At 38.4% G+C, this 23,728-nt stretch overlaps 1 protein-coding gene across 8 annotated transcripts in view; it reads right to left on the reverse strand.

Annotated features, from left to right (window-relative positions):
* LOC308501649 (cyclic AMP-dependent transcription factor ATF-7) overlaps nt 1–23,728 on the reverse strand; it is a 76,508-nt gene that overhangs the window by 13,222 nt on the left and 39,558 nt on the right. For 4 of the 8 annotated variants that reach the window (XM_081058327.1, XM_081058326.1, XM_081058325.1 and 1 more), the window contains exons 3-4: nt 7,285–7,381; nt 3,208–3,326 (exon numbers count right to left, since the gene is read on the reverse strand). In XM_081058327.1, coding sequence (XP_080914453.1) covers nt 3,208–3,326; nt 7,285–7,381 — 216 coding nt within the window. Of the gene's footprint in view, nt 1–3,207; nt 3,327–3,715; nt 3,903–7,284; nt 7,382–23,728 lie in introns of those variants that run through there. The other 4 variants (XM_081058329.1, XM_081058330.1, XM_081058328.1 and 1 more) reach the window with 2 other exon arrangements.

Raw genomic sequence — 23,728 nt, forward strand, 5'->3', positions numbered from 1 at the left:
TATAAGGCTTATAAAGACCCTGAAAGGGGGGAAAAAGATGTCATTTAAATCCATGCAACTATTATGCTATTATTTTTCAGGAAAGTAAAATGATTACTGAATTCAGTGCCTGCCTTTTCCCAACCAGCTCTGTTGGCCACTGAAGAGCTGTGGCCAACACTTTTTTGCCAACCAGAATGACTAGATTACCCAATTACCAATAGCACATAAAGACAAATCGGCTATTAAAGTACGGCAAACAAGATAAGAAAGATCTTTTCCAGGGAACTCCCAATGCTCGATGGTGATCTCACCCCAAAATCTGGTGCTACAGGCTAGGAATTAGGAAGATATGGTTTTGAGGTAACAAAGAAAGGAAAGGCTGATTACTTGATTAGTGAAAGAAATTAGAACTTGGTCCTAGGAGCAGGACTGGAGAAAACCAGAAAGAAAAGAGTCTTTTTTCAGCAGTGGTGCAATCACCTCACAGAACTGTGGAGCCATAAACGGCTTTGCAGGGAACAATAAACTATCTGAGATGAGGGCCCTGACACTGCGCCATGACAGGCGGGCTGGCATTGCGGTTCAGTTTCATGACAAAGTAGTTCCTTTGTTCTATTCTTTTCATATCCTAGGCTTCTTGGTGAAAGAGGAGCTTGTTTCTAACTTTTCCCTTGCTACCTTAATCCCTAAAAACGTTCTTGGTAGTTGGGCAAACTGAAGATAATCTGGTGTCTACCACATTAGAGAAGGTGGTAATGGTTCCTTTTCTCCAATCTGATGGGGGTAAGCAACAGCAAAGATGTCTTCATTTCTGCTCTCATTTTCTCTACATTGCTAAAATGTCAGGCTCATTGAGCTAATTCTGGGATCCCTGAAGTCAGAGGGTGGTGGGAAGGAAAGGCCTCTCCATAAATACAACCACAAGTTTAAAGTCCCCTCGGGGCACCTCCTACAAAAGTTGTGGTTCAGGAAAGTTTTGGGCTCATAAAACACTCCTGGAGACAGTCTTCCACGGAGTCTGTGCTTCCTGTCAAGGTGAGGTGAAAACCGCCCTCTGTATGCAGGAAGAAATATCGAGGGATACCAATGAGTAAAGGCCTGACCAACTATCGTGTTTCCCCAAAAATAAGACTGGGTCTTATATTAATTTTTGCTCCAAAAGACGCCTTAGGGCTTATGTTCAGGGGATGTCATCCTGAAAAATCATGCTACCATAGGGCTTATTTTCCGGTTAGGGCTTATTTTTGGGGAAACACAGTATGAATGGCCTTCCAGAAGTGTCAACTGAGCTAAAACTGCAGTGGAAAAGACCTGAAGCTTTTAAAGGGAGGCTAATTTTCTTAAATTTACCTATAATGAGTTTGGTTCAAAATACTTCACATCCTGGTGAAAACAATTTGACTGATTTCTTTGTTTTGGGGGAGGAAGAAATGACAGGAGGGATGAGGTAGGGAAGCTGTAAAGTAAAATTGTACTATATAGGTTGAAGCAACTGAGAGATAAGAGACCTGGCTCTCCAAAGAAAAAGCATGATGAGAAGACTGTGGTTAGTTCTGCCTTTTGAAAGTAGAACTACAAACATATGCCACTAAGTTGTCCCGCTTTTTTACTTGGAGGGACATAACATGAAAAGAAGCTCCCTGAAAGCTAGAGCATTTGGAAAGCTCTCCAGTGATAAGGAGACTTTATCTCGTATTCTTAAAATTTAAGTTGAATGGAAAAAATCATGCACAACTCTCTTGATTTACCTGCTGTGTTCCTCTTAGAATGAAAGAACTCCTGTGGATGTTTTTTCTTACATTCTGGCTTTTCTATATTCTGATGGAATTCCATGCCTCACTGCACCATGCAATTATGGGAAGTACATGTGTTAATGTATATATTTTGAGAGATATATTGGAATTTTTCTGAATTATTATGGAACACATACCTGATTTTAAATAGTCACTAATATCCTAGAATTCTAATTCTTTTTCCCGCCCTTTTTTTCTGTCTCCCCCCACACTCCGGTTCAAGCCGTTGTTTCTCAGTCTAGTTGTGTAGGACACAGCTCCGTGGCCCATGCTGGTATTATGAGCCTTGCGCTCCTCTTGGCTGAGGCAGTCGGACACTGGTCGTCGGTCGGTAGCAGCCCACGGCAGCTCACGCCAACCTCACAGCAACCCAGCTCCAGGGAGAGCTATTGTTCACAATTTCAGCTGTAGAGGGAGCAGCTCACGGTCTCATGTGGGAATCGAACTGGCGACCTAGGCGTTACGAGCATGGAGCTCCAACCACCTGAGCCACCGTGCGGTCCTAGAATTCTAATTCTAAAGTAAACTTTGACCTTTCCAGTTTTCTTTTTCATTAAAACCCCTTATACAATGGGAACTATTTTTCTTTGACTACTTCTTGAACTATTTCCTCTGGTCTTCTAAACTAAAGGATTCTCTAGGGATCTGAAAGATAAAGGCTAGAATCAGAACCACAGCACCTCAGGATTAGGAGGGATTCCAACATTTTAATGCTCTCTACAATGTCTATACTAAGTGGCCTACATATAATTGAACACACTTTATGATAACTTCCACCTGCTGGTCCTACTTCTACTTCTGGGCCAGATAGAATAAATTTAACCCTTCTTTTACATGAAAGCTCTTCAAATATTTGAAGACTGAACTTTTGTTCACATTAAATCTTCTCTTTTCCAAGCAAAACTTCCTCAATTTCGCTAAATATTCTCAAAGTGACATAATTTCTTTCACCATCCTGGTTGATCTCCTTTGGAAGGCACAATGAACATCCTTCTTTAAGTTTAGTGTCTTGAACATTACTAGAAAGCTACTTGAAGGTAAGAGCCACACACACTGAAACAAAAGAACAAGTGAAATTCAATAAATGTTTGTTGACTGGCTGATTGAATAAAAATAGCCAAGGTGAGAAGTGAGCTCAGAAAACAGTGGGATTTGGGGGGAGAAAAAGTTATCTAACAAAATATGAGTACCTTGTAACCTTTTAACATCTCCAACATATTCAAGACAAATAACTTAAACAAACAGATTACTGAACTAATGCTCTACTGGAAGTGAGGGTAGACTGTGCTGATCCATCATCTGGACCCCTAAAGACTTGGATGGCTGACTAGGGCTAGTGGGTACTACCAATTAAGCAAATTATCCCGGGGCACAATGAGAATAGAATAGACCTGGACATCATCAGTGTTTCATCAAAATTCCAGCCTCTTACCTTTTTTTCATCCTCGTCTGCAGCTTTCTTGAATTCATGTTCAAAGGAGCTAGCTAGTTCATTGAAGAGCCCCACCTCCTCACAGTTCTTTAAGAATCTAGTTGGAGTAGGAGTTTGATCTGTAGATATGAAAAGAAAAGGAAACTCAGGTTCTATTTTAGTTTTGACCTGAGATTAAAATTTAGCATACACAGAGAACATCTTTTTATTCTTCTATTTGGAGAAAGTCTCTGTTAGGGCAAATTTGCTTTTATGGAGCTCTTGTAGTGAAGGCTGGTGCTAGGCCACCAGAGGGTGTCTGTGCTGTGTTGCCTCAAGGCCAGCAGAGGGAAGACAGAACAATGTTTTGTTGTGTGACTGACTATCCATGTAACCACCTTTCTCCCAGAGGCTGGTTTCACCTCCCTCACCCCCAAACAAAACAAAACCACCCACCCAGGAGGAGTTTGTGAAACCTCCAGATTTGAAAATCAAATACAGTTAAGTGACATTTTCTCTTTAAACTTACTCCCTGCTAGGTCTGAAGTGAGCAGGTATAAGCAGATGGACGTTAAAATCTGATGAGAAGAAACTGAGGATCAGATGGTTGAGTTTGCTTGCTAAAGCTACCAAATTAGAAATGGTGCCTTGTCTTTCAGTGGCCACTGAGGTAAGGGTCTGTTACCTTCTGAAGGCATTCCAGGCAAATCTAGGGGCTGAGGAACAAGACAGCAAGATCATGAGCTAGAAAAGGAAACTGCAAACAATAGAGCTCATTTCACAGAGACCTGGGCCCAGAGCAAATTCCGGAAACCAGGATATTTGGATTTAGATTTCCTAGCCAAAATATCCTCTCAGGGGCTCCACAAATCTTTCCTCAACACAGTGCCTCTGCCATTGGGAAGAGGAAGGCTCTCAGAAACCCAAGGGAACTTTTCAAGCAACTTGAATTTTAGATTTGAACTTCTCTCTTCCCATTCTCCTTTTCTACTTTTTCCTTAGGTCACTTGAATCTTGTTCCCTGATCCAAACTCTATTGTGATGGTTTTTGCTTGACATGGTCATCACCTCACGGATTCATCTCATACACCCCAAACCACTAGACTGAATGACAGAAACAGAACCGTTTAAATATTTTAAGGAGACCTGGAGTTAAAATCGCTCCTTCTAGCATGATCAATTGGGAATAGTCCAGTGGGATTTTCCATGTAAACAACATAATTTTTTTTATTTAATTTAAACAAAACCTCTTCTGAATCAGAGTGTTTGGAAAAGTTACCACTACCTCCCAAAATAGTTTTAAAAGCTTCTCTGGCAGCTTTGGTTGGCCAACGATAAAGCCACTTTCCCTCCATCCCTGGGTGAGTGGAAGTAATATTCTTTATGCTTAGAGAGAATTTCAGCAAGGGCACACAAAAATTTACAACTCAAGTGAAACAGGATGGGGCAGCTAAGGGCATGGCTATGGCAGAAGAGGGCCTTTGGATCTCTGATCTGAAGCTCAGACAAACTTTTCCCATTCCTGAACAAACAGCCAAACAGCCTGAAAATGTGTAAGAAAACCCTTAGGCTGCTCTGATGATTCTGAAGCAATCAACAAGTGTTCACTCAATACTTTCTATGTGTTTTGGTGTTACGGGCATACCCTTGTGCATAAATGTGGAGGAGGAGAAGAAACGGGAGTAGAGGGATTTTGCCCAAATATAAAACATAGTTCTTGCCCTAGAGAATAAGAGAATGTTTTCTATTTGAGGAAATAAAACTAATATACATAGATAGCATCATAGTACACAAAAAATAGCTGCCATGATAGTATATTAAAAAAATAGATGCATTGTGTAGTAGAAAATAAAATTGTTGTACAAATTAAGTAAAGACAAATTAATGACAGAGTAGTTAGGAGGTTTCAAGAAGTGGGCCTTAAAGAATAGCTTTAGACGGTACAAAGAGAAGATTTGGAAAATAAGAGGAATAAGAGAGGTGAAGGCATAGACAGAGGCAGGGTAGCGGCACCATCTACAGATGAGGACAGAAAGATATGTCTAGGTCAAAAGATAATCCTGTTAGGTATATAAGTTGTATATAAAGTTGGGTAGATAGGTACCATGGGGATAGGTTATGAAAAGCCTGAAAATCCAAGTGTAAATAGTCTTAAATAATAGAGAAAAGGAAGATAATGGCAGATTTTGAGCAGAGGAGAAGAATTTAAGGAAGACTAGCTTTTCAAAAGAATGCAAGATGGAGGAGGAGAGAAACAGGAGTATAGGAATTTTGCCCAAATATAAGACATGGTTCTTGCTCTAGAGAATAAGAGAATGTTTTCTATTTGAGGAAATAAAACTAATATACACAGATAGCTAAAGTAATATACATAATATACATACATATAATGAGAGACTAGCTAGGAGACTATGGAGAAATCCAAGCATAATGAGGATAGTGGAGGAAGAGCTGGATGGAACAGAACAGAGAAAATTTGAAGAAAGAGTAAAACAACTCAAGATTTTGAGAATACTGATATCACTGGTAAGGAGTTGAGTTAGGGGACAAAGAAATTCGGTCATCAACATGAATATTTGAATGATAGAAAGACAGCCAAGTTAAGTGCTTGATTAGGGATTGAAATACATGTGTGACACCAGGTCTTACTTGATACAAGAATTGCCAGCCTAGATAGGAAAGGTCATGTGCAACGAGATGAGAACTCCAGAACAGCATGCAAAGAATAACAGGAAAACACTTTCTCTCTTTGGGACCGGTCCTGTATCAATTTCTCTCATCACTCCTGGAGACCTGACATAGGCCTTTCCACTCATTTGTAATAACCTCTCCAATTTGAAAACCTTGCCTCAAATTTACCTCTTTCACAAAATGTCTCTGATTAATTTCACTTAATATTAATTCTGTTAGTATTTTTATTGTTTGTGTTATTCACTTGTACTAGACTGTAAATACTAACTTTTTTTTATGTATATATGCCAACTTAATAAATTTAAATATGTGTTACCTACATATCCATTTATACCCTATCCACTTTTGACTAAGACCTCCTTCAGGCTTTCTTATGGATCATTAATGAGTGTCCTTACTTTTATCAGGAATTACAATCTACTAGCAAAGTACCTGGTGTACACAGTAGATATTCAATAAATATTTGCTTAATTAATAAGGAATAGGAGATCAGTAAGGGCAAGTCCCTTTCTTCATGTACAGAAGTATGGAGAGAAGGCTCTCTCTCTCCTTCTCTACATCTTAAGTATTAATAGTATTTTGGCCAGGAGTACTTAAATAAATTGTGCCTTACTTGAGTAATTAACTGATGTAATAACCACCAACTAAATCCCCAATTGGTTAAATATTGAGGTAAGCTTGCTTGACTCAGGCTAACTCAGAACCCCTCATGGTATCAAAAGAAAAAGCCCACTTTGGTTTGTCTGTCTGTCTAGCTGAAAATAGCACAAAAAGAACTGCTACACGGTTTGAGAGAGGTTGCTGAGAATGGTCCCTTGAGATGGCATATGTAAGCAAGACAATATCTAAAGAAACCGCCGAGAGGTTCCAGGTTACCCAAATTGGCTTAGAAAAGTCCCATTGACTAAATGTCTTGTTTGAGCTTTGGAAATGTGCCCTCAGTGGTGTCTGGGTTCACAAGGGAAGCTGAATTTACGAACTGACAATCTGCCTGCTTGGGGAAAACTGACACCCCATGGAAGAGAAACAGCCAGACTAGATCGGCTTCTTTGCTTCCTTTTGTTCACCCCTTCACTGTGGGTAGGGAGAAATGTCAAAGGCGTCTTTTGTCTGTAAATCTTCCAAAGTCTTAATAAAAAGAAGGCAAGGAGGGAACAGACTGAAAAAAGCTAAGACAAAACTTCAACACACCTCAAAAACTGCAGAGCCCAATCTTGTATTAACAGAGAATGGAGGGCACAATAGAAACTTGGGAGCTTTTAGTATTCCTTTTTCCTGATTAAATGCAGATCACAGAAGGGCTCTTAATGGGAGAAGGGGAGTATGGCTCCCAGTACATCTGTTCCCTGGTATTAATCTTAACTGTCTGGTGATATCAAGGCACGTGGCTTCTGGGGCAGCAAATACCTGCAATGATGACTGAGTCAGTTCGGGCTGGGCCAAATTTCAATGTCATCTCATGCTTGTGTTTATGAACTGCCAGGTGGTCCTCGTTTGTAAATCTCTGAAACGAAACAGAAACGGAGATGTGAAAAAAAAAAAAGGCAATGCAGTGCCCTTTTACAATGTCCTACCAAACATCCTGCAATAAGGTTGGTCTCTGGAAGGAGGGACTGGACAGGGAATAGAAAGGGGAAAAAATTGAAAGTGAAGAAAAATGAGTGGCGATGGATTTAAAAAGATAAAATGGGGAAGGAGAAAAAAAGGCACTAGAAAGCTGGGGGGAGAGAGGAAGAGGAAGACCACAGCAGCAACTGCTCTGTAACATTAGGTCCAAATGAGAGAAATAGACAGATTGTTGGTGAAGTGGGGTCCATGCAGAAGGCTCCAAATGAAAAAAACATTAAGGCCAATTCATAGTGAACCAGGGGAACATAATTTTTAATAATAATAATAAAGAGAGAAGAAGGGAAAGGCTGAGTACTCATTGGTCATCACAAAAATAGGAAATTCAGAATGAAGTTCTCCATGGTGGGGCTGAACTGGACTATTTATGAGGGGGCTAACAGGGAGATAAATTATGCAGGATTAGGAGAACCATTTAACTTCCTGGCCCCCCAGTGCTACAGCAGGCGCCTGCCCAGCTATTTGGCTCTGGGTTTTAATGAGTCAGGATGGAGCTGTAGAGGACTGAGGCCCAATGGCTAGCAGTAATGGCACACACCAGCCCCATTGGCCAAATGCTGTCTCGGGCAGCCCGCCTGGGCTCCAGCAGCCATAAAGGGGCCAGTGCTGCTGGCTATAGAATGGTAGAATAAAAATGCAAGCAAAATAATTTTTTTATTAGGGTATGAAGAAGCCTGCAGGCAGGATAAGGGGAAAGGAAAGGGAGATTGTACAGAGATTTTATTTATTTAGGGATGTGGGTGAAAGGACAATGAAAAGGTGAGGCTAGGTGTGCCTCAGTTTATAACTAATTTAAAACAGGGTTACTGGACAATAATGTATGCTCCAACCCCTTCTCTAGAGGGGGAGGTGAAGGGAACAGATGAACAGCAGTAATTCCAAAGAATGATACACTCAAAATTCCCTTTGAGGCTAGCTGCCCATGTTCCTTCATTAAAACATGCCTGAAACACAGTAACAGCTTGGATGCTGCAGTTTTTCACAGTTCCTTTACCAGCCAGGCTCTGAAATATGGTTCTATTTGTAGTTTTGTTTCTAAAAAATGACTGGTTAGCCCCTTCTTTTCATTCTCCTCATTAGATACAAATTTCCCACCGAACACTACCTTTAGCCCTCTTTTCCACAGTTAGCCTTGACTGCAAACTAAATAGACCAGAGTTGGCCCTATCCCAGCTCCTATCTAGTCAAGAAAGCAACATTGAACTGTTTAAGTTCCTTTATTTTACTTGAAATAAGAGTAGCTTCCCCGAAATCTGCTCTGAGACCTATCACAACTAAAGCCAGCTTAAGATCTAAAATCTTTCTAAGCTAAGCCTACAGGTCTGAAGGGCAAAGGGAATTTTCAGTTAAAAGTATAAAGAACTGGCGCCAGTTAGGTCAGCTGGTTAGAGCGTGGTGCTCTTGACAACAAGGTTGCCAGTTCGATCCCCACATGAGCCACTGTGAGCTGCGCCCTCCACAACTAGATTGAAACTACTTGACTTGGAGCTGATGGGTCCTGGAAAACACACACACACACACACACACACACACACACACACACACACACACACAGTATAAAGAACCAAGAAGTAAAACAGTCAAAAGGAGAATGCTTTAGTGTGCTTTAGTGGTTTCCAATGTATCTGGGACAAAACTGAACAAAGTGTGGAGAAATTTAATCAAGAACTTAAGTATTCTCTACTATTGGTTAATCTAAGGCATCAACTTTTTCCATCACAGATTTTTCCCTAAGGGAAAAAGGGTGGGAGTGAGGGAAAGGAACTAATCTGTTAACCAGGAGTATGGTATCTGTAGGTTGAACAAGTTGCTGTAGTGGGTCTGGGACTGCCAAGTATTTGGTAAAAAGAAATGGGCAGAACCTAGTCTACAATGGAGGAAAAAAACACATCATTTTAGAGGGATAAGAAGAATAGTGGAGCAGACAGGGGTATAAATTGTCAAAACGCATTGGAAATGTTATAACAATCTTTTCCAAAACTACTTTTATAAATTCTTCAAGGAAATTTCATGTAGTTAGCTTAGAAAATTTTGCACCATGTTCTAGAATCAGAAGAATGACAAAACATCCTTTTCTATTATCAGAAATCTAGTTTGCTTAAAACTGAGCTGGGAGAAAGACTTTAAACCTCCAACATGTTTTGCTCCGGTTAGGGTTGTTTAATATTTTAAAAGGTAACTCCCCTTCTGTTACAACTTTGGAGCAGAATTCTGATTTGTTTTATTTGTCCTCTAGTTCTTGTTCCTCTGTTGCACACTCCTCACTTCCTTCCACACCATTCCGCTCCCCTTTGCTTTATTTTTTCCAAATCAAAAGTTGGGGTCTGAAGACAACTGAGGGTAGCTGAAGGGATCTTCCACCTATCAGTATCTCAAAGGATTTAATAACTGTGAACATGGATAGGAAAAAAAATTACATCTTTATTTTCATTAACTCTAACTCAAATTTAACACTCCTAATTCATAATAGAAATCACAAATATCACAATATAGCTATTAGATATCTCAAAATATCCTTTATACTCATCACTACTTTGAAATTATGGTAATCACCAGACCTACCGTTAGAACTTGTTACTTCATACACTAGTAAAAAAGCACATACCCTGTGTCCCTGAAAATAAGACCTAGCTGGACCATCAGCTCTAATGCGGCTTTTGGATCAATAATTACTATAAGACCCGGTCTTATTGTACTATAAGACTGGGTATAATATAATATAATATAATAAATATAATTAATATAATATATATAATAAATATAATAAATATAATACCGGGTCTTATAGTAATTTTTGCTCCAAAAGATGCATTAGAGCTGATGGTTTGGCTAGGTCTTATTTTCAGGGAGACAGGGTATATTACATTACCAAATATTTAAAAAACTTTTTTGGTAACTGCATTTCAAAATAGTTTCCTTTGCTATCCTATGTATTTTATTTTATTAATTTAAAAGCATTATTCTGAGAAGGGAGTCATAGGCTTCACCAAACTACCAGTGGAAGTCATGACACCACAAAAGTTAAGAATACCTGACTAAATCAGGTCATGTACTGCAGAGGAGGGGCCAAGCAGGCAGAAGTTTAAGAGGCGAGGCCTGGTTTGGGCTCCAGTCACCTCTCCTGCTATTTCTAACACAATTCTTGTATCGCTAGAGTAGAAGGGGGGAAAGAAATTTACTGAAGCTTTTTATCAAAGTGAATGAATGTCAGTCTTGCTATTATTTCATTATTCCTTATATTCGCTCATTTATTAAGAGTTAACTCTTAGTAATTCTCCAGATAAATCTCAAACTATATGCTTAGGAAACTATACCTTTGAAAGCAAATTCTCAATTAATATATCTAAAATCATTAAGTGATAAAAATTTTTATTTTTAAAAATATAGATTAATCTATTGAATTAAAATGGGTGGAGGGGATCCCCAAAGGATTTCCTTTTTGAATTATTGCCCATTAAAACATCTAGCTGTCTGTTAATATCCTTAATGGGTCTTTCTTTTGTTGTTTTGTTTTACCTATGGCTAAGGTTTTAGCAAAGAGGCACTCAGAGAACACTCTTACTGGTTATAAGGCAAATAATCATAATTTTAAATAAATGTATAGATATTAACCATCTCCAGGAGACGGAGGTCTGATATCATTCAAAATGGGGGCTGAAGAATTTTAGTCAGACTGGATCAGGAAGGCTGTTTATATACCTTGGAGAGGATTTGCATGGTAACAGATTTAGAGTCTTATTTGCTCAAGTAAAGGAATCATGACAGTATAAATGGGGGAGGGAAAGTATTAGTGCTAATTTGCACCCTAGTTAGAGATCACGATAATTTAGATCTGCCCTATCCATTACGGTAGCCACTTGTCACAGTGGCTATTGAGTACTTGAAATATGGCTAATCCAAATTAAGATGTACTGTAAGTCAAAACACACCCTGGATTTCGATGACTTCATACAAAAAAAGAAAGACGTAAAATATCTCATTAGGGAGACATCATCAAAATGGCGGCGTGAGGTGAGCCTCTGTAAAGCTCCCCTGGAATTTACAACTAATCGAACAACAATAATTCCACAAAGGACTCTCTGCACAGCAGATAGGCAAGACGAACAGGCCCACTACTGAATTCACCTAAAAGGTGGGAGAATCACGCGAGCAGGGGAGGAGGGAAGGGAGAAGTGCGGAGGTGGAGCCGCGTGGGCGCAGGACGCAGACCTAGCTCAGTGCTCCTAGCTCAGTGCTCCGAGCTCGCTGCATCCTGGAACTACCGCAGCTGCGGGAGAGGGAAGAACTCAGACTGCTAGGGCTCCGCTTATGGCCCACAGGGCTGAGGGGGCAGCATATAGCACGGCTGAACCCAACGCTCATGGCAGAGACCTCGGAGAAAAGACTGAGGGAAGAAGGTGAAAACGGTGGTTTAAGCCCTCACTGCCAAGCAGAGAACGGAAGCCTTAGGCACTGAGACTAGCCGCCCCCTCCCTACCCTCCCAGAGCTCATCCTGCCCCCACCTGCCCAGTGCTAGAAGCGATAAAGTAGCAGTGTCAGATCAAAAGGACAGGATATTTGCTGTTCTGAGAACTGTGCACAGCAGACACAGATTCGCAGACCAACTAGTTCGGGCAAAGGGGAGGGAGCTGTGGAAGTGAGACTGGCTGTGGTGGTGGTTGCCGCCATTGCTCTGGGCCACCTCTCACAACTCACCCCGCCCCTGGCCACACCTATCTGGGTGGATCCCTGCAGGAGTAAACAGAACTGCTGAAACATACGGGCTCTGAACCGGGTGCAGAAAGAGCTTTGGAACTTCAAAAGCTCTCCGCATCCCCACAGAGAGGTGGCGCCCTATGACTCAGGCGAACTGTTAACAGAGGAGAAGCCCGTTTCCCAGGGAATCCCCCCATTGTGTGAGAAGCTGGAATAGTGCAGAGAAAACATAGCACTACTGTGTGAGAGAGGAAAAAAAGGCTGCAGTCGGAGAGAAAATACAACATTCTACCAACAAGTATTGGCAAACGAAAGACCTCTTCCTATCAACCTGTTGCAGAAGCCACTCCTGTAGATGTCTAGGAAGAGAAATAATAAATCAGTAATTGCCATGAATAACCAAGGCAACAAGACAGCTCAGAAAGAAAGTGAAAAGTCTCCAGAAAAGGAACTTAAAGATATGGAAATATGTGACTTAAATGACAGAGTATTCAAGATTGCAGTTCTGAAAAAACGCAACGAGATGCAAGAAAACACAGAAAGGCAATTTAATGAACTCAGAAACGCAATCAAAGAACATGAGCATTTTATGAAAGAGATTGAAATTTTAAAAAAGAACCAAAGAGAATTTCTGGAGATTAAGAACTCAATAGAAGAAATTAAGAATGAAATAACCAGTTTAGGTAGTAGAGTTGACCAGATGGAGGAAAGAATCAGTGACATCAAAGATAGAAACCTGGAAATTACACAGATGGAAGAAGAAAGAGACTTGAGACTTAAAAGAAATGAAAGAACCCTACAAGAACTTTCTGACTCTATCAGAAAGAGCAATATAAGAATAATGGGCATACCAGAAGGAGAAGAAAGAGAGAAGGGAACAGAGAATATATTAAAACAAACTGTTGATGAGAATTTCCCAAACTTGTGGACAGAACTGGATCCTCGAATCCAAGAAGCAAATAGAACACCTAATTACCTCAATCCCAACAGGCCTTCTCCAAGGCACACTGTATTGAAGCTGTCTAAAATCAACGACAAAGAAAGAATTCTCAAGGCAGCCAGGGAAAAGAAGACGGTAACCTACAAAGGAAAGCCCATTAGATTATCATCAGATTTTTCAGCAGAAACTCTACAAGCCAGGAGGGAGTGGAACCAAATATTCAAACTATTGAAAGAGAGAAATTATGAGCCAAGAATAATATATCCAGCAAAGATATCCTTTAGATATGAAGGAGGAATAAAGACCTTTCCAGACATACAGAAGCTGAGGGAATTTTCTAATACACGACCTGCACTACAAGAAATACTAAAGGAGGCTATTTGACCACCATCAACAGGGACAATTTGTGGCAACATAAAAAGGGGGAGAATAAAGGCCTGAACCGGAATATTGGAATGGAGAAAGTAAACGTGCTGAAGAAAATGGAATACTCTAAATATCATACTTTCCTTCATATAAACTTAAAGGTAACCACTCAAAAAAAATCCAGAACTGAAATATATACTGTAATAAAAGAAGAAACAGAGGGAAACATCATAGAATACCACCACACAGAAATAACAGACAACAAAAAGGCAAAGAAACAATGGAGACACAGCCTTACCAGAAAACTAAAGATAGAATGACAGGAAATCCTCACGTGTCAATAATCACCCTAAATGTAAGTGGACTGAACTCACCAATCAAAAGGCACAGAGTAGCAGATTAGATCAAAAAACTAAACCCAACCATATGCTGTCTCCAAGAGACACATCTCAGCTACAAGGACAAGCATAGCCTCAAAGTGAAAGGGTGGAAATTGACACTCCGAGCAAATGGTACCCAGAGAAAATCAGGTGTAGCCATAATGATATCACATGAAACAGACTTCAGGGTGAAAAAGATAACAAGAGACAAAGATGGACATTTCATCATGGTAAAGGGGACTATACAACAAGACATAACAGTCATCAATATTTATGCCCCCAATCAGAAAGCACCGAAATATACCAAGCAACTACTAACAGAACTAAAGGGAGAAATTGACCAAAACACAATGATACTGGGAATAGAATTACTATATGACCCAGCAATCCCTCTCCTGGGTATCTACCCAAAAAATCTGAAAACATTTATACACAAAGATACGTGTGCTCCAATGTTCATTGCAGCTTTGTTTACAGTGGCCAAGACATGGAAACAACCAAAATGTCCTTTGATAGATGAATGGATAAAGAAGTTGTGGTATATATACACAATGGAATACTATTCGGCGGTAAGAAAAGATGATATAGGAACATTTGTGACAACATGGATGGATCTTGAGAGTATAATGCTAAGCGAAATAAGTCAGACAGAAAAAGCAGAGAACCCTATAATTTCACTGATATGTGGTATATAAACCAAAAACAACAAAAGAACAAGACAAACAAATGAGAAACAAGAACTCATAGACACAGACAATAGTTTAGTGGTTACCAGAGGGTAAGGGGGGTGGGGGGTGGTAGATGAGGGTAAGGGGCATCAAATACATGGTGATGGAAGGAGAACTGACTCTGGGAGGTGAACACACAATGTGATGTATAGATGATGTAATACAGAATTGTACACCTGAAATCTATGTAATTTCACTAACAATTGTCACCCCAATAAATTTAAAAAATCTCATTAATTATATGTTGATTACGTGTTGAAATGAGAATGGTTTGGATATATTGGGTTAAATAAAATATTAAAATTAACCTCACTTGTTTACTTTTACTTTTTAATGTGGCTTCTAGAAAATGTGAAATTACATATATGGCTTGCATTTGTGGCTTGCATTATATTTCTTTTGAACAGCTGTGATCTAGATAATATACCCAAAGATCTAATAGGAATTTTAATCATGTGCCAATCTGGAATCTTTCCCCCAAACCCATTTTCTCTAAATGCAGTTTACACTATACGGCAATGGCTCTCAACGAGGGGCAACTCCACCCTCCAGGGGACATTTGGCAATGTTTGGGGACATTTTTGCTTGTCACAAGTGGAGGGATGCTACTGACCTCTAGAGGGTATAGGCTTGGGACGCTGACAAATATCCCATAAGGCACAGGACAGCTCCCCAAATCAAAGAATCATCTGACTCAAATGTCAACTGTGTCTCTGTTGAGAAACCCTGCTACAGGGTAACTGGGAAAGAGAGAAAGAAACAAGAAAAAAAGGCTGTTTTTAAATTCTCCTTGCCAGACTGCCAACACATGTTTTTGGATTTGAAAGTTGGAAGGAAAAAACCAGGCAGAAAACTCCCAACCTTACTTTATAAAATGGCTGATGTACTACAGATCTGCAAATACTTAGGGAAATTAGGAAGATGGAGACAGAAGGCACTGTAATTGGGAGAATAGATTAAATGGATTTTCATATATTGCCTTGTTAGTAACAATGAGATAATACAGAACAAGCAAATCAAAACAATTTTGGCTACATCTGATTTTCACTCCCCAATAGAGAAAAGAATAGTGTGAAAGGAGATTTTCTTCGTTTAAGAAATGTTAAGAAGTATAAAATGGAATATGAGGACTATCAGGAAGTCAACCTGAAAACTGATATTAGCTGCAGAATGGGCATGGAAAGTAGTTCCTTATGAAAAATTTTCCATTGGAGATCTCTGGTTGAAACACTTTCATTTCCAGGAAATTTCCTTCACACCCACCCTCTGTGATAGGAGAATCTAGAATCCTACCTGCTAGCAAACTGGCTAAAAGAATACAGCTAAATAAAGAGTTAGGAATGGCATGAAGAACAAAGATGGTGGGAACTGTAAATCACAAATACATCTCAATGAATGAAATCTTAAGATTTTTTAATCGTTAAAAATTAATGTGTAACATACACAAAACACACAAATCTTTTCCCCCCACAAATCTTAAGTGTACAGCTCAATACATTTTTGCTATTTTTTTTTTTTTTTTTTTTTGGTTGTTGAGAGCCCACTGGCCCATGTGGGAATCGAACCGGCAGCCTTCGGAGTTAGGAGCACGGAGCTCCAACTGCCTGCGCCACCCGGCCGGCCCAAATGTTTTGCTTTTTTTTTTTTTTTTTTTTTTTTTTAAGATTTTATTTTTATCTATTTATTTATTTTTTTTTTTTTAAGGAGGGCGAAGCTCACAGTGGCCCATGCGGGGATTGAACTGGCAACCCTGGTGCTATTAGCACCACGCTCTAACCAACTGAGCTAACTGGCCACCCCTTACATTTTTATATAAGTATATGCCTGAGTAATCACAACCCACATCAAGAGGAGTGGGGGGGATGGGCATAAAAGGTGAAGGTGATTAAGAGGTACAAATTTCCAGTTCTAAAATAAGTTTAAGTCATGGGGATCTAATGTACAGCATAGGGAATACAGTTGTAATAACTTTGGTGACAGAAGGTTACTAAAATTGTCATGGTGATCACTTTGTAAGGTATATATAGATATCACATAGCTACGTTCTATACCTGAAACTAATATAATACTGTATGCCAACCATACTTTAATAATAAATCTTTTCATATCCTCATATTGGTACTAGGAATCACAGTATTTTTCATTGTATTTGAGAAACACAAGGTTTTATAAATATGAAAAATAAGTGAATAATTATTGGCCTCTTCAAGGAAAAAAAAAGATTCATGAAACATTTCAGACACACTAGAACGCTCCCTCAAACACTTTTCTTAAGCTTTTAAATGAAATAATTATTTGAAACAATATAGTACCTGGCACACAGCAAGCACTTAGCTCTTTCCCTTTTTTAATATCAAAGTCGGCAGGTATTGTAGTAAAAATTTATTTTTCTTTGCAAAATAATTCTAAACAAGTTAATATTGAGGGAGAGTTCTTTTCCTAATCCCGTTAATACTAGTCTCCCAGAAGCTTTTTTAAATAGCAGCACTAAAGAGAACTAAAGAGAAGGCTCAGGGCAAATGAGAGCTCAGGTCAAACAAAACATAAATTTTTGTCTGTTGACTCCGAGCCAAGCACAAGCATATGGGCATTAGAAATGTAACAGTTTCAATCTAAATCCTTGGTAAAGTATTGTGACCAGTGAAATTTCTGTGCAATATGCACTCAACCCGTAGCCAAATTCATTCCTGAAATGTTATTTTTGGCCACACAGCTCCAGTTTCCATGTGGATTTGCCTCACATTTAAAAATGCTCTTATATCCTGACCTATGATTAATTCACGTCCCTTTCCTTGTTGTAGAAGAGTAGACTGGGGGAAGGAGACAAATCAGGACTCTAGTTATTGAGAAAGGAGCTCTGAATGCCTACACTATCAGAGAACAATACAAAGAATTGAGTTTATATTTGTGATCATCTGAAAAGTGATGTATGCTGAAAGCTAACTATCCCCTTCTCCAAAGTTTCTGGGTTTGGCAGGGCTTCATGGACAGAATAGCGTTTTTTTTTTTGTTTTTTTTTTTTTTAATTACAGTACCAAGTACTTTTGGGAATATTTTGATGAAAAAGCCAGAGAAAACCCGAGAACCTATGGGGAGCAAGCTCTAGCATATAGTGGTACTGGTGTTGAGCAGGGTGGAAAGAATAACTGACCTCTTCTTGAACACTATTTAATCACTTCAATTGATCACATATTCTGAAAGAAACCAGAGGTCTGCAACAGTCTTGATAAGGCTTCTTGCTCACCCTCACTGCAGAGCTTCTATTCCCAATGCGAGGTATGGTATCATTTATGCTTAGGCAAGTAGGGAAAGGGAGAAGGGAAGGGACTACACACATACAACCTCAAAGCCAATGTAACTTTCATCTGTACCTTAGTCAATCCTCGGCTCCTGTTCTCTACTTCAAGACGCTGCTGTTTACTAAATGAGTCACACATCCTGCTTTGAATGCTTCATGGCTCTTGAATGAATCATTTCAAAGTACGGAATTGTTCAACAAATAAATACAACCACAGGAGCTGCAGCTCATAGGCTGCATGTGTGAGCAAGGTAATTTATAGAGGCAAAATAAGAACAGGAAACTTCTTCCCAAAATACCCTAGAGAAAATGCTGTCAGGGGAATGGAGGACAAACTAAAGGGAGCGGGGAAACCCACCAAACTGTACCCAAGGTAAATTCCTTTGTCTATAGGTTATCTGTTTTGGGAAGGCTGTTGGAGTGTCTTAAAGAGAAGACTCTGACAGCTGACTAAATTAGTCCATTGTAAAAAGGAATTTTGAAAGTAGACATTATCTGAGAGTTGCTCTAAAGGCGAAGCCATCTGGTAGGATGGAAGCTCCTCAAGAGCAAGTATCCTCAACTGTTTGTGGAAGTAACCCAAGTACCTAGAACACTACCTGCACATAGTAGGTGCTTAACAAATATTTGCTGAATAATTCCAATTAGTTTATCTCACTAAAGTTCTACAAACCATCCCCAACTTACAAAACTCTAGCCCATGTGTACAATGGTGGGAGAATTTTCATCATCCATATCCCAAAGGAGAGTGGATTTTTAAAATACCAGCTCTTTCCTATGGAACTAGAGGCTGGGCCCAGTCTGGACCAAGAATACTCTAAATGCAGGAGCTAAGAATAAGAAACAAATAGACCTTCAAAACTTAAGACAAGAGTTTGAAGGTCAAAATGGCAGCACGGCATTTAAGTCACTGGGAAGAGTTTGCCTCTGTTGGGAGGGGGATGAAATCATTCCCAAAGACTTTAAAAGAACGTGAAATGCATAGTTTCCTGGTCCTCTTATATTTTTGTGATTTTATTTTCTCCTATTTCTCCACTAACAGTTTCTATCCAGGTAAGCCTCTCTAGTGATCTGCAAAGTCTACTTGTTTTCAATTTTGTGCCTCCACACAATCCCCTTATTCTCAGACGTGTCTTCCCTTCTCCCCTCAGTTCATCCAAATCCTACCATTTTTCCAAAGTCCAGGTGAAATCCAATAGTTTTTTGAAAGCTTCTCTAATGACTCTAATCTTTAGTAGTCTATCCTTCCTGAACTTGTATGGTACTTGAAAGATTTGCACCACATAATTTAGAGTTTTAATCTGTATGGTCTCATAGTTTTATCCTTTAGACTGTAAATCACTAGAGTTAAAAATGTAACCTACATTTATTCTTTATTCCCCCCACCTTCCCCATCTTGATACTTGGCACAGTGGTGAGCACAAAGTAGGTGCTCAATAAATTCCTACTTCAGTGATTGAGTGAAGTTTTGTATAGTGGTATGAGAATAACTATTAAAAACAATTCTCACCTTTGGATTCTAAGACCATAACAGGGCACACTTTCTGAATGATCTGATGCCTTTCCATCTCCATTTCCATAGTATATTTCATTATGCAAATAAGTGAGAATTAGTGTATCCTCCCCCATTTTATTACACAGAGGCACCTACGACAATTTCAGTATGCTGGAGTTATACTGCTGTTGTATGAAAGGACAATGGTGTCATGTCTTGTGAGTCAATTTACTTTCTTCGAGTATCTGATTTCATCACTGAACTTTATTTTATTACCAACTAAAATGTTCTGTGCAAAAAATGTCAATTCATAAACAGCAACCTTTTCTTTCTTCACTCCCCAAACCACCAGCCATTTTAACCACATGCTTTTAAGCATTTTCTTTTAGGATCCCAATTACTTGAATTTTATAGGGCAGAATATCAGCATCCCACAGGAGTCAAGCTGTGTCAAGAACCTGATTCCTCCTTTTATAAAGTTTATCCTAGAGTATTTGACAAGAGGAAAAGGTATATTACAATCAAGTCAACAAACCAGAGGGGGGTGTGGAAAAAGAATATTAAAACCATAGTCAACATTGAATTGATGGATCTTCATCATGATCTGGAACAAATATCAATGCATTTATTATTTTACATAATTTGACCAATGATACAACTATTCCTCTAAGCAGTAGAAGTTTTAAACAGTCACATATGATCACTCATTTTTATTTTGGTTCCTTGTTCTCTCCTGTTTTTTTGACAAATATGAAAAATCACGAGCCCCGTGGGTGACGTCTTGGGCCAAGTAAGTTGCAGGTGCCCAATAAATCACAGCAAAAAGGAAACTGAGCTCCAAAGGTGATATAGGCCAACTCCAAGTGGTTGGGTAGTATAGGAAAAAAGTTGGAAAATATAATTTCTCATCAGTTTAAGTTGGGAAAGGTTAGGTATTTTGTTTTTAAATCTTGCTTACTATTTGATGGGATTTAGAAATATAATCATATTTCAGGTTTCAATGTTAAGTAGCCAAAGTCCTGGTCACCTCAACTTCTTCCATGGGATTCCCTAGTATCACAATAAAATAGTAAGCATATTTTTTTCTCTGTCTTTTCTTTTTCTATTTTTTTATTGGGGTAAAATACACATAACAAAATTTGACATCATAATCATTTTTAAGTGTACAGGTCAGTAGTATTAAATACATTTACATTGTGGAGCAACCATGACCACCATCCCTACCCATAACTCTTTTCATTTCGTAGAACTAAAACTCTGTAGCCATTAAACAGTAATTCCCCATACTCCCCTTCTCACCACCCCTGGCAGCCACTATTATAGCCACTATTATACTTTCTATCTTAATGATTCTAACTACTCTAAGTACCTCATATAAGTGAAATCATACAGTATTTGTCTTTTGTGACTTATTTCACTTAGCAGGTCTTCAAGGGTCATCCATTTTGTAGCATACTACAAAATTTCAAAACTTTTTAAGGATGAACCATATCCCACTGTATGTGTATACTACCCTTTGTTTATCCATTCAACAGTCAATGGACACCTGGGTTGCTTCCATGTTTTAAGTATTGTGAATAATGCTGTTATGAACATGGGTATACAAATATTTCTTCAAGACCATGCTTTCAATTATTTTGGGAATATACCCAGAAGAGGAACTGCTGGATCATATAATTCTATTCTTAATTTTTTGAGGAACTACCATACTGTTTTTCACATCTTCGATAACGCTTGTTCTTTCCTTTTTCCCTTCCTCCTTCCCTCCCTCCATTCCTACCTTCCTTTCTCTTTCTTCCTCTCTCCCTCTCTCTTTCGATAGTGGCCATCCTAATGGGTGTAAAGTGGTTATCATTGTAGTTTTGATTTGCATTTCCCTGATGATTAGTGATGTTGAGCATCTTTTCATGTGCTCAATGGCCATTTGTATATCTTCTTTGGAGAAAAATGTCTACTTTGCCCATTTTTCAATCAGGTTTTGTTGTTGTTGTTGTTGTTGAGTTTTAGAAGTTCTCTATATATTCTGGATATGAGTCCCTTGTCAGATATATGATTTGCAAATATTTTCTCCCATTCTGTGGGTTGCCTTTTTACTCTGTGGAGATCGAACCGACGACCTTATTGTTAAGAGCACCCTGCTCTAATCTAAACAACTGAGCTAACCAGCCGACCCTGTATTAAGTTTTGAAATCAGGAAGTGAGTCCTCCAGTTTTGTTCTTTTTCAAGATTGTTTTGGCTATTTGGGGGTCCCTTGAGATTCCTTATGAATTTTAGAATAGATTTTTCTATTAGTGCAAAAAAATGTCATTGGGATTTTGATAGGGATTCAATAAATCTGTAGTATTGATATTTAAGTCTTCCAATCCATAAACATGAATGTGTCATTTATGTCTTTTTAAATTTCTTTCAGTAATGTTTTGTAGTTTTCATTGTACAAATCTTTTACCTCCTATGTTAATTCCTAAGTATTATATTCTTTTTGATACTATTGTAAATGGAATTGTTTTTTAATTTCATTTTCAGATTGTTCATTGTTCATGTGTAGAAATACAACTGACTTTTTTGTGTGTGTTGACTTTATCCTGCTACTTTGCTTAATTCACCTTTAGAGTTTTCTACATATAAGTTCATATCATCTGTGAACAGAGATAATTTTAGCTCTCCTTTTCCAAATTGGATGCCTTTTATTTCTTTTTCTTGCCTAATTACTCTGACGAGAACTTCCAGGATTATGCTGAATATGAATGGTGAAAGCAGGCATTCTTGCCTTGTTCCTGATTTTAGAATAAAAGCTTTCAGTCTTTCATCTTTGAGGATCATGTATGCTACAGGTTTGTCATATGTGGCTTTTATAATGTTGAGGTAGTTTCCTTCTATTCCTATTTTGTTGAGTGTTTTTTACCAGGAAAGGGTATTGAATTTTGTCAAATGCTTTTTCAGCATCAATTGAGGTAATCATGTGTTTTTTCCTTCATTTTGATGATGTGGTGTATCATATCGATCAATTTTAGTATGTTGAACCACCTTTGCATTTCAGGAATAAATACCACTTGGTCATGGTGTGTAATTCTTTTAATATGCTGCTAAATTCTGTTTGCTAGTAATATGCTACTTTTTTGAGGATCCTTCTACCAGTGTTCATAAGGGATATTGGTCTGTAGTTTTCTTGTAGTGTCTTTATCTGGCCTTGGCCTCATATTGAGTTAGGAAGTATTCCATTTCAAGTTTTGGGGGGAAAGTTTGAGAAGGTTTGAGAAGGATGGGTATTAATTCTTTAAATGTGTGGTAGAATTAATCAATGAAGCCATCAGGTCCAGGTGTTTTCTTTGTTGGGAGATTTTTGATTACTGATTCAATCTTCTTAGTTATAGGTGTATTCAGATTTTCTATTTCTTCATGATTTAGTCTTGGTAGGTTTTATGTTTCTAGGAATTTGTCCATTTCATCTATGTTATCCAATTTGTTGGTGTACAATTGTTCATAGTACTCTCATGATCCTTTTTATTTCAATAGTAATCAGCATTAATGTCTCCACTTAAATTTCTGCTTTTAATAATTAGTCTTCTCTCTTTTTTCCTTAGTCCATCTAGCTAAAAGTTTTGTCAATTTTGTTGATCTTTTCAAAAACCAACTGTTAGTTTCATTGAGTTTATTTATTTATTTTTTTTAGTCTCAGTTTAATTTATTTCTGCTCTAACCTTTATTTCTTCCTTCTTCTAGCTTAGGGTTTAGTTTCTTCTTTTCCTAGTTCCTTATATTGTAAAGTTAGGCTGTTGATTTGAGGGTTTCTTTTTAAATTTTAATAGCTGTAAATTTCTCCCTTAGCACTTAGCACTGCTTTCACTGCATCCCATAGGTTTTGGTATGTTGTATTTCTGTTTTCATTAATAAGTATTTTCTAATATCCCTTGTGATTTCTTCTTTGATCCATTGGGTGTTTAAGAGTGCATTGTTTAATTTCCACAATTTTGTGAATTCTCCAATTTTACTTCTGTTGATTTCTAATTTCATCCCACTGTGGTAAGAGAAGACACTTTGTATCATATATCTTTTAAAACCCACTAAGACTTAATATGTGGTCTAATATATGGTGTATCCTGGAAAATGTCCTCAGTGCACTTGAGAAGAATGTGTATGCTACTGTTGTTGGTCAGAGTGTTCTATATACTGGGGGTGCCAAAAAAAATGTATACACATGACTTGAATTCACCTTTTTTTATCAGTATATATTGAGTATTACAATTTTAGTACAGTTTTTCCTTTCTTAAAATGTATATACATATTTTTGGCACCCTCTGTATGTCTGTTAGATGTACTTGGC

This window comes from Rhinolophus hipposideros (assembly GCF_964194185.1).
Source record: "Rhinolophus hipposideros genome assembly, chromosome: 9".
NCBI classification, from domain to species: Eukaryota; Metazoa; Chordata; class Mammalia; order Chiroptera; family Rhinolophidae; genus Rhinolophus; species Rhinolophus hipposideros.